General features: G+C 36.5%; 1 protein-coding gene across 1 annotated transcript; it reads right to left on the bottom strand.

Annotated features, from left to right (window-relative positions):
* Window positions 1-1,382: 1,382 nt before the first annotated feature.
* On the bottom strand, window positions 1,383-10,334 carry LOC120183153 (glycerophosphocholine acyltransferase 1-like). The gene is made up of 8 exons (XM_039187930.1): window positions 9,467-10,334; window positions 9,309-9,370; window positions 8,956-9,013; window positions 8,750-8,850; window positions 8,558-8,653; window positions 8,363-8,464; window positions 1,828-2,066; window positions 1,383-1,758 (listed from the first exon to the last, which is right to left on the bottom strand). Exons 1-8 carry the CDS (start codon window positions 10,332-10,334, stop codon window positions 1,398-1,400), a joined length of 1,887 nt encoding a protein of 628 aa, XP_039043861.1. The 3' UTR covers window positions 1,383-1,397.
* Between the last annotated feature and the right edge of the window lie 3,685 nt (window positions 10,335-14,019).

The following is a 14,019-nucleotide window of genomic DNA, read 5'->3' as shown; positions in this document are numbered from 1 at the left end:
TATTAAAAGTTATAAAATAATACTCTAATTATAAAGTGTTGTTTTGTTGAGTCCCTCGGCTATAAAAAGTTATAAAATGATCATTCGACTATTTATTATGTTTCAAACTCATTTTTTTTGTTAAAAATTGACGATATTCTGAGTTAAACGCTAATATGCTAAATGTGATATGATAAAATCTAATCCTAGAATCTCAAACGACTATCATATTCCATTCATCATGTTAACATTCAGCTTCGTCAATTTTTTAAATTAGAACGTAATCAATAGTCGGATGACCAATTTATAACTTTTAAGGATCGAAAGACTTAACAAAGTAACGTAATCAAGATTAACTGTCTGGAGAAATTCTCAATCGAAGCTAGGGATTCAGAAAAGTTGTATGAATTCATAATTTCCTTTCAAGATCGTGAACAGTTTTACGAGATGATAGATGGACATAATCTCAAATTTTCAACATGGTCTCAAATAATACATGTACTGAATTTTGTTCTCATTTCTTTAACGGTTGGATTTTTTTGCTCATATCTTATAAAGAAGTTAATATATATATATATATATATATATAATCATTTATATTCGATTTATTAATCAACTAATTCGTTTCCTATTTGATTGAAGATGAAGTTCATAAAATGTTTTCTAGGAGATGAGGGATTTGTCTAGGGATGGGCATGGGGTCGGGTTTTGGTCCATCCGATCCGACCTGAGAACAAGGAATCATCCACCTGAGATCCGACCCGACACATCCCGACCCGAACCCAACCGGGTCGGAACCCGTCGGGTTCGATTCCCATGCCTATCCCTAGATTTGTCGAGCATATGGCGATATATTTAATATGTTTTACCTTAGATGTTTCATAAATAGGGAAATCAAAACATTTGAGATTTTTTTCAAATTTAACCCGAAAACGAGGGATTCATACAGTGATTTATTCAATAAAAGCAAGACTAATATAGAAGAATGAAGATGCAAGTGGACCAGAAGAATGTTTAATTTTATTAATTTTAGATCAATTATGTTATAGTATATGAGAGATAATATTAGTGATAAACACAATTTAGCATTCCTTTGCAATGAATTATATTTTTATTCTAATCATCACTATTAGAACATTAAACTAAATGAAGTTAAGCTTGGCAATTGGCAGTTATAATCATTTCTTGCTTTTACAAAACATCTTTCACCATATTTACAACCATTAAAATTTTGAATTTAATTTTACAAAATTCAGATTTTGTATAGCAGCTTAATATATATAAACACTATAAATTCTTAAATCAAGCCTACTGGTTCGGACTCTCTAGGAGAAAAATTAACTCTTGTCCTTTGTCCCATACAAATCAACAGCTAAGAGGGGGAGGACTTACTGATTCGCCGTGGAATTTTACAGCTTTCAAGGCTGGTGGTGTATCTCCGACGAATTGTTCGCCATCACCGTTATTTCCGAAGGTTGATCATTTTGTGGTACCGGCTGCATCTGAATCTCGGATTTCTTCTTCTCCTTCACGATTACCTGTGTAGGCATCACTTCTAACAGGAAGCTTCCTCCATTCCATACTGAAGCAGAAACCTTGAGTATTTGGAAAATGACATGGCATTTGTATGATAGGAAGATGGGGACAGTGAGTGCCATGGTTGCCACTGTAAAAATGGCTTGGAATAGAATGTACATCAAGAAACGGTTTTGATACCCGAGCAGCCCGTTTAAACGCCACCATATGTTGTTTGCTTTCTTGGCCTTTTTAGAAAGTTCCCTATATATGAAGTAATCATCTGAGCAAAGAGAAGCAAAGTAGTGTAATATGGGAATAAAGAGAGCGTACCTGTAAGATGTCATGACTTCAGGATCTCTTAACAGTCTCTGCCGACGCAGCACGTGGACGATGAAGAAATAAAGAACTTGCCAGAGGGTATAAGCGGCTAAGGGTACCCCAAACAGCCAAGTCCAAAGGAAAGATTGGTCTTCTACGTAAGGCCATGAAATTCTATTAGATGTTCCTTCAGGTTGCATGGCTTTGAAGGTTGCTGGATTCCACCATCGAATTGTGAAAAAAAACAATACCTGAAAGCAGAAATGGTTACATTCGGCATCAACAATATTCAAAATAACAAGCAAGAAACATAAGCTTCGCCCCTCTTTCTATGGATGGTGGTCTTTTCCAGAAACACCTGCTCCAAAATTGTGCAACACATTCCTGCCATATTTCCCCGAATGTGCTACCAACATAGCCATCAAAGGCACATAGCATCTACACTTGTTACAGGTCAAGTAAGATTTCTTAGGCCTCAAGCAAAGAAAAATGATCCACCCACGGGGGTTTGCAGATGTCTTTCAATCTCTACAGAACTGATGTTATATCTTATTATTTTTCTTCCAATATGTGCAGAAACATGACAAGTACGGTATTGTATGGTAGTTCTTCTGAAGTTTTATATGCTAGAGTTCACATTTTTTTATTACCACTGGTTATTTTTCTTTAAAGTGTACAGGAACATGGCCAAATAAAAAATTGTCCCAATTTACATACACTTCTGAAGTGCTATATGCTTGAGTTCAGATTTTGGTTGTGTAAAGAGTTTATTTCAGAACAAATAAGATAAATCAAATTATCAAACCAGGCATAAGCAAAATATGAATTAGAAAAAAAAATGCCTACATTCAACTCCTTGTTAAACAATATACTTTAAAAGTTTTTCCACAAGGCATGTTCAACTAATGGAAAAATTCCAGATACTTAACATATCAGCTTTCTGAATCTCCTCTGAAGGCTGAGGGTTGATGCCATAGAGGCCCTCTATTCAGAACCAGAAGGTCAAGTTTATACAGAGGAATCAAGTCTTTTCTACTTTGGTTATTCCAGTTTGAGCAAGTACAACTCATTGAATGGGCAGAAACAACCAAGGAACATTTAATGATAATCAACAGTATGTAGGACATGTACAACAAAAATAATTGGAATCTGGAGAGTAGGAAAATCTCATGTATGTCTGCCTATGTACTATGGCAGAAAATAACATTCCATTGATATCCTAAATGATCATAATAGGTGGAAATTTTAAGATGGTTTTTATGAGCATGGTAACTGGTAAGTTTATATAACTTGTCAGCAATTTCATTCTGCAATAACCTTAGCTATTGTTACCATGTATGACAAGGAAAGTACACATACACAATTGAATGTTTAACAGCCTTTAAATCCAAGTTGCCCCCTGTTAAAAGTTTCAAAGTTTGGCAACCAACTTTGGAAAATGTTTTTTTCAAAGTTTGGTAAATGTTTCTTTGAAAAATGTTTTTCAAAGTTTGGTAAAATTTTGGTAGATGTTTGTTGAAAATAGGAATGGGTAAATTCACTTTAGTCATTACACTTTAGGGTATTTTCAAAGATTAGTCCCTAAGTTTCTACTATAAATACCCTTACCCATTTAGCTTCAAAATCATCCCAAAACATTTCTTTCTTCCTATACTAGAGAGCTTTCTTGTGAGTAGTGAGTGTTTTGTAAACACCTGTAAATTTTCTCTCTTAGTAAAAGATTTGCAGCAGCCCGGAGACGTAAGCACAATTGGCTGAACTCCGTTATCAATTTTCGGGTATTATTTTTCTGCTTTTATTTCGCATTCTCACTAATATGGTTATAGGGAAATTACTTGTACTTGGTTTATTTCCTAACAACTGGTAATCAGAGCTTTTGGTTGTGAATTTTGTCAAATTTTCTACGAGGTTACTATTCATTACTATTCACGTGAATAGTGAATTTCGTGAATAGTGAAATTCGGTCGGCGATACGAGTTTGTCGACGGTGGTGTTCTAATACACGGTGATTCGCAAGAATTGTCAGAAACGATCCAAACGAAGCCAGATTCGAGTGGGAGCGATGGCTGCAGACGAAGGGAAGGTGAAAATTGAAAAGTTCGATGGTGCGGACTTTGGCTTTTGGAAGATGCAGATTGAAGATTTTTTGTACCAGAAAAATCTATATCAACCTCTCTCAGGAAAGCAACCAGAGGGCATGAAGGATGAAGATTGGGCTCTTCTCGACAGACAAGCCCTCGGAGTTATCCGACTGACATTATCCCGCAATGTTGCTTTTAACATAGCAAAGGAAAAGACCACGGCGGGTCTTATGGCGGCTCTCTCCAGTATGTACGAGAAGCCATCGGCCTCAAACAAAGTTCATTTGATGAGGCGATTATTCAATTTGCGGATGGCGGAAGGGGCATCAGTGGCACAACACCTAAATGAACTCAACACAATCACAACCCAGTTGAGTTCAGTGGAAATTGATTTCGATGATGAAGTTCGAGCTTTAATTCTCTTATCATCTCTACCAGACAGTTGGAATGCTACTGTTACAGCAGTCAGCAGTTCGTCGGGAAACAGCAAATTAAAATTCGACGATGTTCGGGATCTGGTATTGAGTGAAGAAATTCGACGAAGAGAATCGGGTGAAGCATCAACCTCCTCAGCCTTGCACACGGAGTCTAGAGGGAGAACTTCAGAAAGAAATTCAAATCGTGGAAGATCAAAATCCAGAAGGGGCAAATCAAGAACAGGAAATAAAGATTTTACCTGTTATAATTGCGGCAAGAAGGGTCACTTCAAAAGAGATTGCCGAGCACCGAAGAAAAATACCGGCGCACAGGAATCTGCCAATATGACGGAGGAGACAGGTGATGCCATGATTTTAAGCGTCAACAGTCCGATTGAATCATGGATCTTGGATTCAGGGGCATCTTTTCACTCCACCCCATGCCGAGAAATCATGGAGAACTATGTCAGTGGTGATTTTGGGAAGGTTCATCTAGCTGATGATGAAACCTTGAAGATCGTCGGAAAAGGAGACATCCGACTAAAGCTGCCAAACCAGACCACCTGGAAGCTAACAGGAGTGAGACATTCCTGGCCTCAAAAGAAATCTGATTTCTGTTGGGCAGCTTGATGGAGAAGGATATAGAACAACTTTTTCAGGCTGTGAATGGAAGATTACCAAAGGAGCACTCGTCATTGCTCGTGGTAAGAAGACCGGTACTCTCTATGTAACCTCAAATTTAGAGAATATCATTGCAGTAGCAGATGCTGATGGAAAATCAAACCTATGGCACCAAAGGCTCGGCCATATGAGCGAGAAAGGAATGAAGATACTTCTGTCAAAAGGGAAGCTGCCGGATCTAAAGAATGTAGATGTCGGACTATGCGAGGATTGCATCTTTGGAAAACAAAAGAAAGTCAGTTTTACAAAGATTGGCAAGACTCCCAAGGCAGAAAGGTTAGAATTGGTTCATACTGATGTATGGGGACCATCCCCTGTTCCATCTCTTGCAGGCTCACTATATTATGTCACCTTCATCGATGATTCAACAAGGAAGGTGTGAGTTTATTTTCTGAAGAAGAAATCAGAAGTCTTTGATACCTTCAGAAAATGGAAGGCCATGGTGGAAAATGAGACTGGTTTGAAAGTCAAGCGGTTGAGGTCTGACAATGGAGGAGAGTACAGAGACAGTAGATTCAGAGATTTCTGCGCAAACAATGGGATCAAGATGGAGACAACAGTTCCCATAACACCGCAGCAGAATGGCGTAGCAGAGCGCATGAACAGAACTCTGAATGAACGTGCCAGAAGCATGAGGATACATGCCGGATTGCCCAAATTTCTATGGGCTGAAGCTATCAACACTGCAGCTTACCTGATCAATCGTGGGCCCTCAGTTCCTTTGGATGGCGGAATACCAGAGGAAGCTTGGAGCAAGAAAGAAATAAACCTTTCACACTTAAGAGTGTTTGGTTGTATTTCTTATGTACACATAAACTCTGCTGAAAGAAGTAAACTTGATGCCAAGTCCAACAAATGCGTCTTTGTTGGTTACGGTGGTGATGAGTTCGGTTACCGGTTTTGGGACTACGAAAATCGAAAGATCATCAGAAGCAGAGACGTCATTTTCAATGAAAATGTGATGTACAAAGATAGGTCAACCGCAGAATCAAGTAATACCGAAGCTGAAACAAAGGAATTTGCTGAGTTCGAGGAGATATCTGGAAATGATGTTCAGATCAATCCTGAAGCAGTTCAAGAAGAACCAGGCACACCAGAACTGAGACGCTCCTCCAGAATTCCTAAACCAACCCAACGGTATTCTCCTTCTTTACACTACTTGTTGCTGACTGACAATGGTGAACCAGAGTGCTATGATGAAGCAATGCAAGTGGAGGATTCAGTCAAGTGGGAGTTTTCCATGAAAGATGAGATGGACTCGCTTATGTCAAATCAGACATGGGAATTAGCTGAATTACCACCAGGCAAGAAAGCGCTCCACAACAAGTGGATTTACAGGATCAAAGAAGAGCACGATGGGAGCAAACGCTACAAAGCAAGATTGGTTGTCAAAGGCTTTCAGCAAAAAGAAGATATTGACTACAATGAAATTTTCTCTCCAGTCGTAAAATTGTCTACAATCAAACTGGTGTTGAAAATTGTAGCTGCAGAGAATTTACATCTTGAGCAGTTAGATGTAAAGACAGCTTTCCTTCATGGTGATTTGGAGGAAGAAATCTATATGAGGCAGCCAGAAGGCTTCATAGAGGCAGACAAGAAAAACCTGGTATGTAGGTTGAAGAAGAGCTTGTATGGTTTAAAACAAGCTCCTAGACAGTGGTACAAGAAGTTCGATAGTTTCATGAGTAGCAGTGGTTTTATCAGATGCCAAGCAGATCATTGTTGCTACATCAAGAGGTTCGACAACAGCTTCATTATTTTATTATTGTACGTTGATGACATGCTCGTTGCAGGCTCAGACATGCAAGAGATTATACACTTGAAGCAAAAATTGTCGAAGCAGTTTGCTATGAAGGATCTGAGCGCTGCAAAGCAGATTCTTGGGATGAGGATCAAGAGAGACACAAAGTCGGGGACTTTGATGTTATCGCAGGCTGAGTACATCAACAAAGTACTCTCCAGGTTCAACATGCAAGATGCTAAACCAGTAAGTACACCTTTAGGTGTTCATTTCAGACTCTCCAAAGACCAATCACCAAAGACGGAGGAAGAACGTGCACACATGGTGAAGGTGCCGTATGCCTCAGCAATTGGAAGTCTGATGTATGCCATGGTTTGTACCAGACCAGATATTGCTCATGCAGTGGGAGCTGTTAGCAGGTACATGAATAATCCGGGCAAGGTACACTGGGAAGCAGTCAAATGGATCCTCAGATATCTTTGGGGTACCACAAATAAAGCACTTTGTTTCAAAGGTGGAGATATGATACTGACAGGCTATGTAGATGCTGACTTAGCCGGAAATGTCGACATCAGAAGGAGCACTACAGGGTATGTCTATACTCTAGGAGGAACTGCAGTGAGTTGGGTTTCTCAACTACAGAAGATAGTTGCTCTCTCCACAACTGAAGCAGAATATGTCGCTGTTACGGAAGCCAGCAAGGAGATGGTTTGGCTCCAAAGTTTCTTGGAAGAGTTAGGCAAGAAACAAGAAAACAATATCTTGTATTGCGATAGTCAAAGTGCTATCCATCTAGCAAAGAATCCGTCTTTTCATTCCAGGACAAAGCACATACAATTGAGATATCATTTTATCCGGTCTCTTCTGGAAGATGGGATTTTGAAACTTGAAAAGATTAGTGGAGCTCAAAATCCGGCAGACATGTTGACAAAGACGGTGACTACGGATAAACTGAAGTTGTGTTCAACTTCAGTTGGCATGCTAGAATAACAAGACCAGACATGCTGCTGCATTGATCGAGGTGTGAAGACATATTAAAATCAGTCTTCAAGTGGGAGATTGTTAAAAGTTTCAAAGTTTGGCAACCAACTTTGGAAAATGTTTTTTTCAAAGTTTGGTAAATGTTTCTTTGAAAAATGTTTTTCAAAGTTTGGTAAAATTTTGGTAGATGTTTGTTGAAAATAGGAATGGGTAAATTCACTTTAGTCATTGCACTTTAGGGTATTTTCAAAGATTAGTCTCTAAGTTTCTACTATAAATACCCTTACCCATTTAGCTTCAAAATCATCCCAAAACATTTCTTTCTTCCTATACTAGAGAGCTTTCTTGTGAGTAGTGAGTGTTTTGTAAACACCTGTAAATTTTCTCTCTTAGTAAAAGATCTGCAGCAGCCCGGAGACGTAAGCACAATTGGCTGAACTCCGTTATCAATTTTCGGGTATTATTTTTCTGCTTTTATTTTGCATTCTCACTAATATGGTTATAAGGAAATTAATTGTACTTGGTTTATTTCCTAACACCCCCACCACCCTTCTTCCATTTTGAAGGAAAAATTAACAATAGTAACAAACTTATTGCATAAAAATTGCTTTTTAAATAAAAAAATGGTGCCAATAAATAAGGAAAACGAACATACCAGGCAAAAGATGTATGAGGACACTAATAATTTTGTCAACGGAACTAAAAACCAGGCTACAACGCCAAACAATGAGTGCCCATGCTAATGGCCCCTGCAGTTGCATCCAAAGGAATGAAGAAAATTAAAAATTAACCATTCACCAATGAATGGTATGTAAGAGACCGAGTACTATAATTATCTTTACCTCAGCAAATGAGAAGCAAACCATGAAAAGCTTTTCACTTTTCGGATAAAGAATAAGGTCAAACAAGAAGATTGTGTTGGCATAATAGCAGAAATCCTAACAAATTGAAATGTACCAGCTTCATCAGTTTCTGATAAATTTCTTTTCATAGATTTCAATAACATGACCAAATTGCACAGAGATGCAACTTACCAGAAGATAGTAATGCCATTTCTTAAAGCGGTAATATATCCACCGAAGAGGAACAAAGATGACATAGAAGAAACAATACACATAAGGAATGCCTTGTGGCTCTAGAAATCAAATTCCAAAATGTATGAGTAAGCATATATATAATGGATTCCAGAGCCAAAATTTTCTTATAACCAATTCCATTAATTAAAGGCTATATTACTCACTCGCTCCCAAGAGAAAGCAAAACCCTCCAAAACCAAGAACCCCCAAAAGATGAGTCACCTAAACATAAGAAATCCAGAGAACAAAGGAAAAGGAATCCGAAATTGTAACTCCATTCCTACTATTCATAACGACAAATCCACCCGCCATACATTAATATGCGCGATTAAATACAACATGAAATCAAAGAAAGAACAACGAAACGTTTACCTTTTTTTTTATAGAATATTAGGCCTCGTTTTCTAATTGCCCACCATATTACAATAGTAACATGAAGGACAAAAGAAGAGGGAAAAGAGTGCCTACTACTTTTATTAATCAGGAGAATAATACACTGTCATCCCTTACATCAAACTTTAGAAGCCTTAATCCTAATTACATAAGACTTAAACACTTTTTCCTGCAGAAACTTTAACACTAATTACATAAGACAGAAAACAAAATCCCTGCAGAAATGTAAGGGAGTCTAGCACCCTAACACACCAAAAACATAGCCTAACGATCATCCTATACCGTCCTTAGCTAGTCTGTCCGCTTCCCTGTTAGCAGCTCTCAAGATTTGACTTAACATAATATCCTTCCCTTCTATTATAGAAACAATCTCCTTCACCAAGGATAGAAACATAGGGGAGCTTAGTTCTGGATTCTTGATCCACTTCAAAGCATTACTTGAATCCGATTCTAAAATAATCCTCTTATTAAGACCAACACCTGAATCAGACAACATGTACAACCCCTCTTTATCGCCAATAATTTTGCCATAATCGGAGGCCCCTCCAACCTTATCAGAGAACCAGTGAATCAACACACCTCTGCTGTCCCATATGAGTCCACCTATACCACCTTTATTCCAACCACTCACCATCGCCCCATCAACATTAATCTTTATGAATCCGTCTGGAGGAGAAACCCAACAAGTAGGTTTGGATCCACTTTTTTTCTGTCTACCAATCGAATCAGCAAGAGTTAAGTCACCCACTAGGGAGTCGAAAGAGATCTGCCCAGTGTCAAAACTAACAGCAAACCAAGAGACTGTTCGAAATCGAGCAATAAAGAACATCCTCACCACATCCAGCTTTCCTTTCATAAAGATAACCTCTTTCCTACATTTCCATATAGACCACAACACCGCCCTTAAGATAAATTTCCAAATACTGGAATTCTGTTGTAGCTCATCCCACATAATAATAAAATCTAAGATGTTATTAGGGATCACCAAAGAAACATTCCAAAAATTCGCAAATCTAACCCACAAACCCCCAACTACCTCACAATGCATAAAAAGATGAGAAACAGATTCCACAAACCTGCCACACAACGAACATAAAGGGTCTTCAATCCCAGCCACTCCTAGCTTCAACAATTTCTCTTTAACTGCCATTCTCTGATGAACAACTTGCCATATGAAAGTTTCAACACGTGGAGGAGTTATCCCGACCCAAATATATTTGTCCCACTTAGCCTGAATCCCCTGATTACCAGCCGTATCAAAAAAATTATTAATACAAGACTTAGTTGAAAAACAGTCCTCTCCATTCCCTAACCAAATCCAGTAATCGTCCTCCTCAAGAGAAAGTGAGATGTTATTCAACATAGAAATCAGCTGCAACCATTGTTCAATTTGATGAATCGCTCGTGTTCTTCAGCTCGTTTAGCGATCTTCACGGCATGTTTCGACAACATCTTCTTCGTTTGAACCGCTTGCTTAGACAACATTTCCTTCGTTTTCGCTACTTTCTGCTCCAAAAATCAAACGTAATCCCTCATTATTAAAAGAGCCAGCCAACAGCCAATGCCGAAACGCAAGATTTGATTCAAAAACGAAAACGAAGCAGGAAAACCTTACCTCCGATCGAACTTTGAATCGATGTTTCATCGGCCCGAACAGTGGATGACCGTTCTCGTTCAGGTCCTCTCCAAATTCATCACTGTTCGTCATTTTTGTATAGAAATCGAATGAATTCAAATCAAATCGAATAACAGGTGAAGAAAGACTATGGGAAAAAGGTGGTGGAGTCCATGTGAATGTTACTTTATTAAGGAGAAGAAAAAGTACATAAATGGTCCCGATTATAGGGTTTTATTTTATTAAGTCTCTCAATTATTAAAAGTTACAAAATGGTCTTCTAACTATAGAATGTTACTTTTTTAGTCTCTCGACAATTAAAAGTTACAAAATGGTCACCCGACAATTTATTATGTTCCAAACTCATCATTTTCTGTTGAAATTTTGACAATATTCTAAACTGAACGTTAACCTGCTAACTGTGATATGATAAAATATGATTTCAGAATCTAAGAAGATTATCATATCTCAGTCATCATATTAACGTCCAGCTTAGTTAATTTTAACTAAAAAGGATGAGTTTGGAATATAATAAATAATCGAGTGATCATTTTATAACTTTTAATAACCGAGAGACTTAAAGAAATAACATTCTATAGTCGAAGTATCATGTTATAACTTTTAACACTAAATAATTTCATCTTTCATAATTTAGAGCAGGACGAACACTCGGTTGGCCCCTTCCCAATCCTCATATGTTATGATGATAGCATAGATTACAGAATCATCACTCCAATTTTAAAATATATTATTTTTTTAATCTAAGTTTAGATATATATTATTTATCATTTTGATTGTATAATGATAATTATTTACCAATACATATGTATTATATTCAAATTTGTTAGTGATATAAATCGTCAGTTTCAAAATCTAAAAAAAATTATAGTTAAAAGATAATTAATACTATTATAAAAAAAGTTATAGTTAAAATTTAGGATAAAGTACATAAATAGTCTCCGACTATAAGATGTTTTGTTAAGTCCTCCAACTATTAAAAGTTTCAAAATGGTCCTTCGACTATAGGATGTTGCTTTGTTGAGTCCTTCAACTGTTAAAAGTTACAAAATGGTCACACGATTATTCATTATGTTCCAAACTCGTCCTTCTCCGTTAAAAATTGAAGGCAGTTTGAGCTGGACGTTAACTTACTGACTGGAATACGATAAAATCTAATCTCAGAATCTCAAACGACTATCATATCTCAGTTAGCATTTTGACGTCCAACTCATACGACTGTCAATTTTTTAACTGAAAATGACAAGTTTAAAACATAATGAATAGTCAGATGACTATTTTATAATTTTTAATACTTAAGGGAATCAACAAAGTAACATCTTATAGTCGATGGACCATGTTATGACTTTTAATAGTCGGAGAACTTAACAAAACAATATCTTATAATTAAGGTAGTTAACATCAACTAAAATATAATTTATGGCATCAACCTTGTCTCCTTATCTTATATGGCTATTCAATTTGTGTTATTTTGATTATTTTGTGTATTATAATAACAAATAAAAGAGATTTTATGTTGCTAATGCTTTGAATATTAATTTGAAACTATTCTGAAACCGGTTTACCACTCAAAAAATTACTTAATTAATTATACTTAAATTAAAGATAATTATATTTGAATATATTTAGATTTATGCTTTTTTTAATATTATAATAATGTATATTGTTGTTTATAAAAATAATATATATATATATATATATATATATAAATATAAGGATGAAGTACACAAATGGTCCACGAGTATATGATATTGTTTTATTAGGTCTTTCGACTATTGAAAGTTATAGAATAATCTTCTGATTATATAGTGTTACTTTGTTGAGACATTCAACTATTAAAGTTACAAAATGGTCGCACAACTATTCATTATGTTTCAAGTTCGTACTTTTCTGTTAAAAATTTGACTGTCATCTGAGATGGATGTTAACTTGATGACGGATATATGATAACCGTTTGATATTATTAGATTGAATTTTATCATACAAGTTAACGTTTAGCTCAGACAATCGTTAATTTTCTATAAAAAAAAGACGAGTTTGAAATATAATGAATAGTCGAATGATCATTTTGTAACTTTTAATAGTTGAGAGATCAAACGAAACAACACTTTATTAATTGAAAATTTGATTCTTAATTTTTAATAGTAGAGACTTTCAATAAAGTATCATCCTATAGTCGAAACTCATTTGTATATTTTACCCTAAATATAAATGTTATTTTTGATTGAAAACAATGAAAAAAAAATCTTAAAACTCAAATAATTGAGCCGGACACTACAGCCTACAGCTCAACATCTACAATAAACCATAAATAATATATCAAATCACATGTATGACATGGATAATTGCGAAAGGGTGACGTGGAGTTTTTGTTTCGTCCACGTGTACGGATTCAGTTGTCATTAAATTATTGGATTTGCTGCAATTTGAATCCACCGATTATGGTACAACGTTGTCGTGTAGGCGTGGGGGAACTAACCGGATAACCTTTCCCACCAAATCCGAAAATAACCCGATACAAGTTTACGGGTGATTTCATCCTATCCGAATTTGATTTGATTTTTTGAGATTTAAAATAAATATATTTACAAAATGTATTTTTTTTGCAATAAAAGGTAATTGAAAAAATAATATATAGATGATTATTATTATAATTATCTCTAAATATAAGGTAAATTTATATTATTTTTTCGAGTCGGGTTGAGTTGGTAAATTTATATTATTTTTTCGAGTCGGGTTGAGTTGGATATTTTCATCCTAAATTCGAATTCAAACTGACCTGAACTTTATTCTTTAAAAAGTCCAAATTGATCGAGTCGAATCAGATCGAAACCATCGAACTAGAATCGCATGCAGGGTATGCTTTCTCGTGTGCTCTTTGAGGAGTTTGATTCAAGTGGTTCAGTATCTTGGAAGTTCGGATGTTTACTTTGTTGTTGGTTCTTCTTTATCAAATATGGCATCGACGAAATGTGTTTATCCACGAGGGGCGTCTTCTACCTGGATGCCAATTGGTTGCTTCGACTAAAGCTTTGCAACAGACATATACTCGATCGGTTGCTGCTATAAATCTAGAAGTTGGCAGATCCACGATGTCGGCGTAGACCTTCACCGGGATTTATCAAGTTAAATGTGGATGGTGCACGTCCAAAGGACGATGGATCGGTGGCTATGGGAGCGGTGGTGAGAGGTTCTGATGGTT

This window comes from Hibiscus syriacus, unplaced genomic scaffold (genome assembly GCF_006381635.1).
Source record: "Hibiscus syriacus cultivar Baekdansim isolate YM2019G1 unplaced genomic scaffold, ASM638163v2 tig00000340_pilon, whole genome shotgun sequence".
Taxonomy (NCBI): domain Eukaryota; kingdom Viridiplantae; phylum Streptophyta; class Magnoliopsida; order Malvales; family Malvaceae; genus Hibiscus; species Hibiscus syriacus.
This window is presented reverse-complemented; position numbering and strand designations above follow the sequence as displayed.

Excerpts from the sequence above, each read along its gene's own strand:
- LOC120183153 (XM_039187930.1), bottom strand. The coding sequence starts at position 10,334 with ATGGCAGTTAAAGAGAAATTGTTGAAGCTAGGAGTGGCTGGGATTGAA. Across the intron at positions 8,654-8,749 it reads AATGGCATTACTATCTTCTG|GATTTCTGCTATTATGCCAA; the intron begins GTAAGTTGCATC and ends TCAATTTGTTAG. Across the intron at positions 8,465-8,557 it reads TTTGCTTCTCATTTGCTGAG|GGGCCATTAGCATGGGCACT; the intron begins GTAAAGATAATT and ends ATGCAACTGCAG.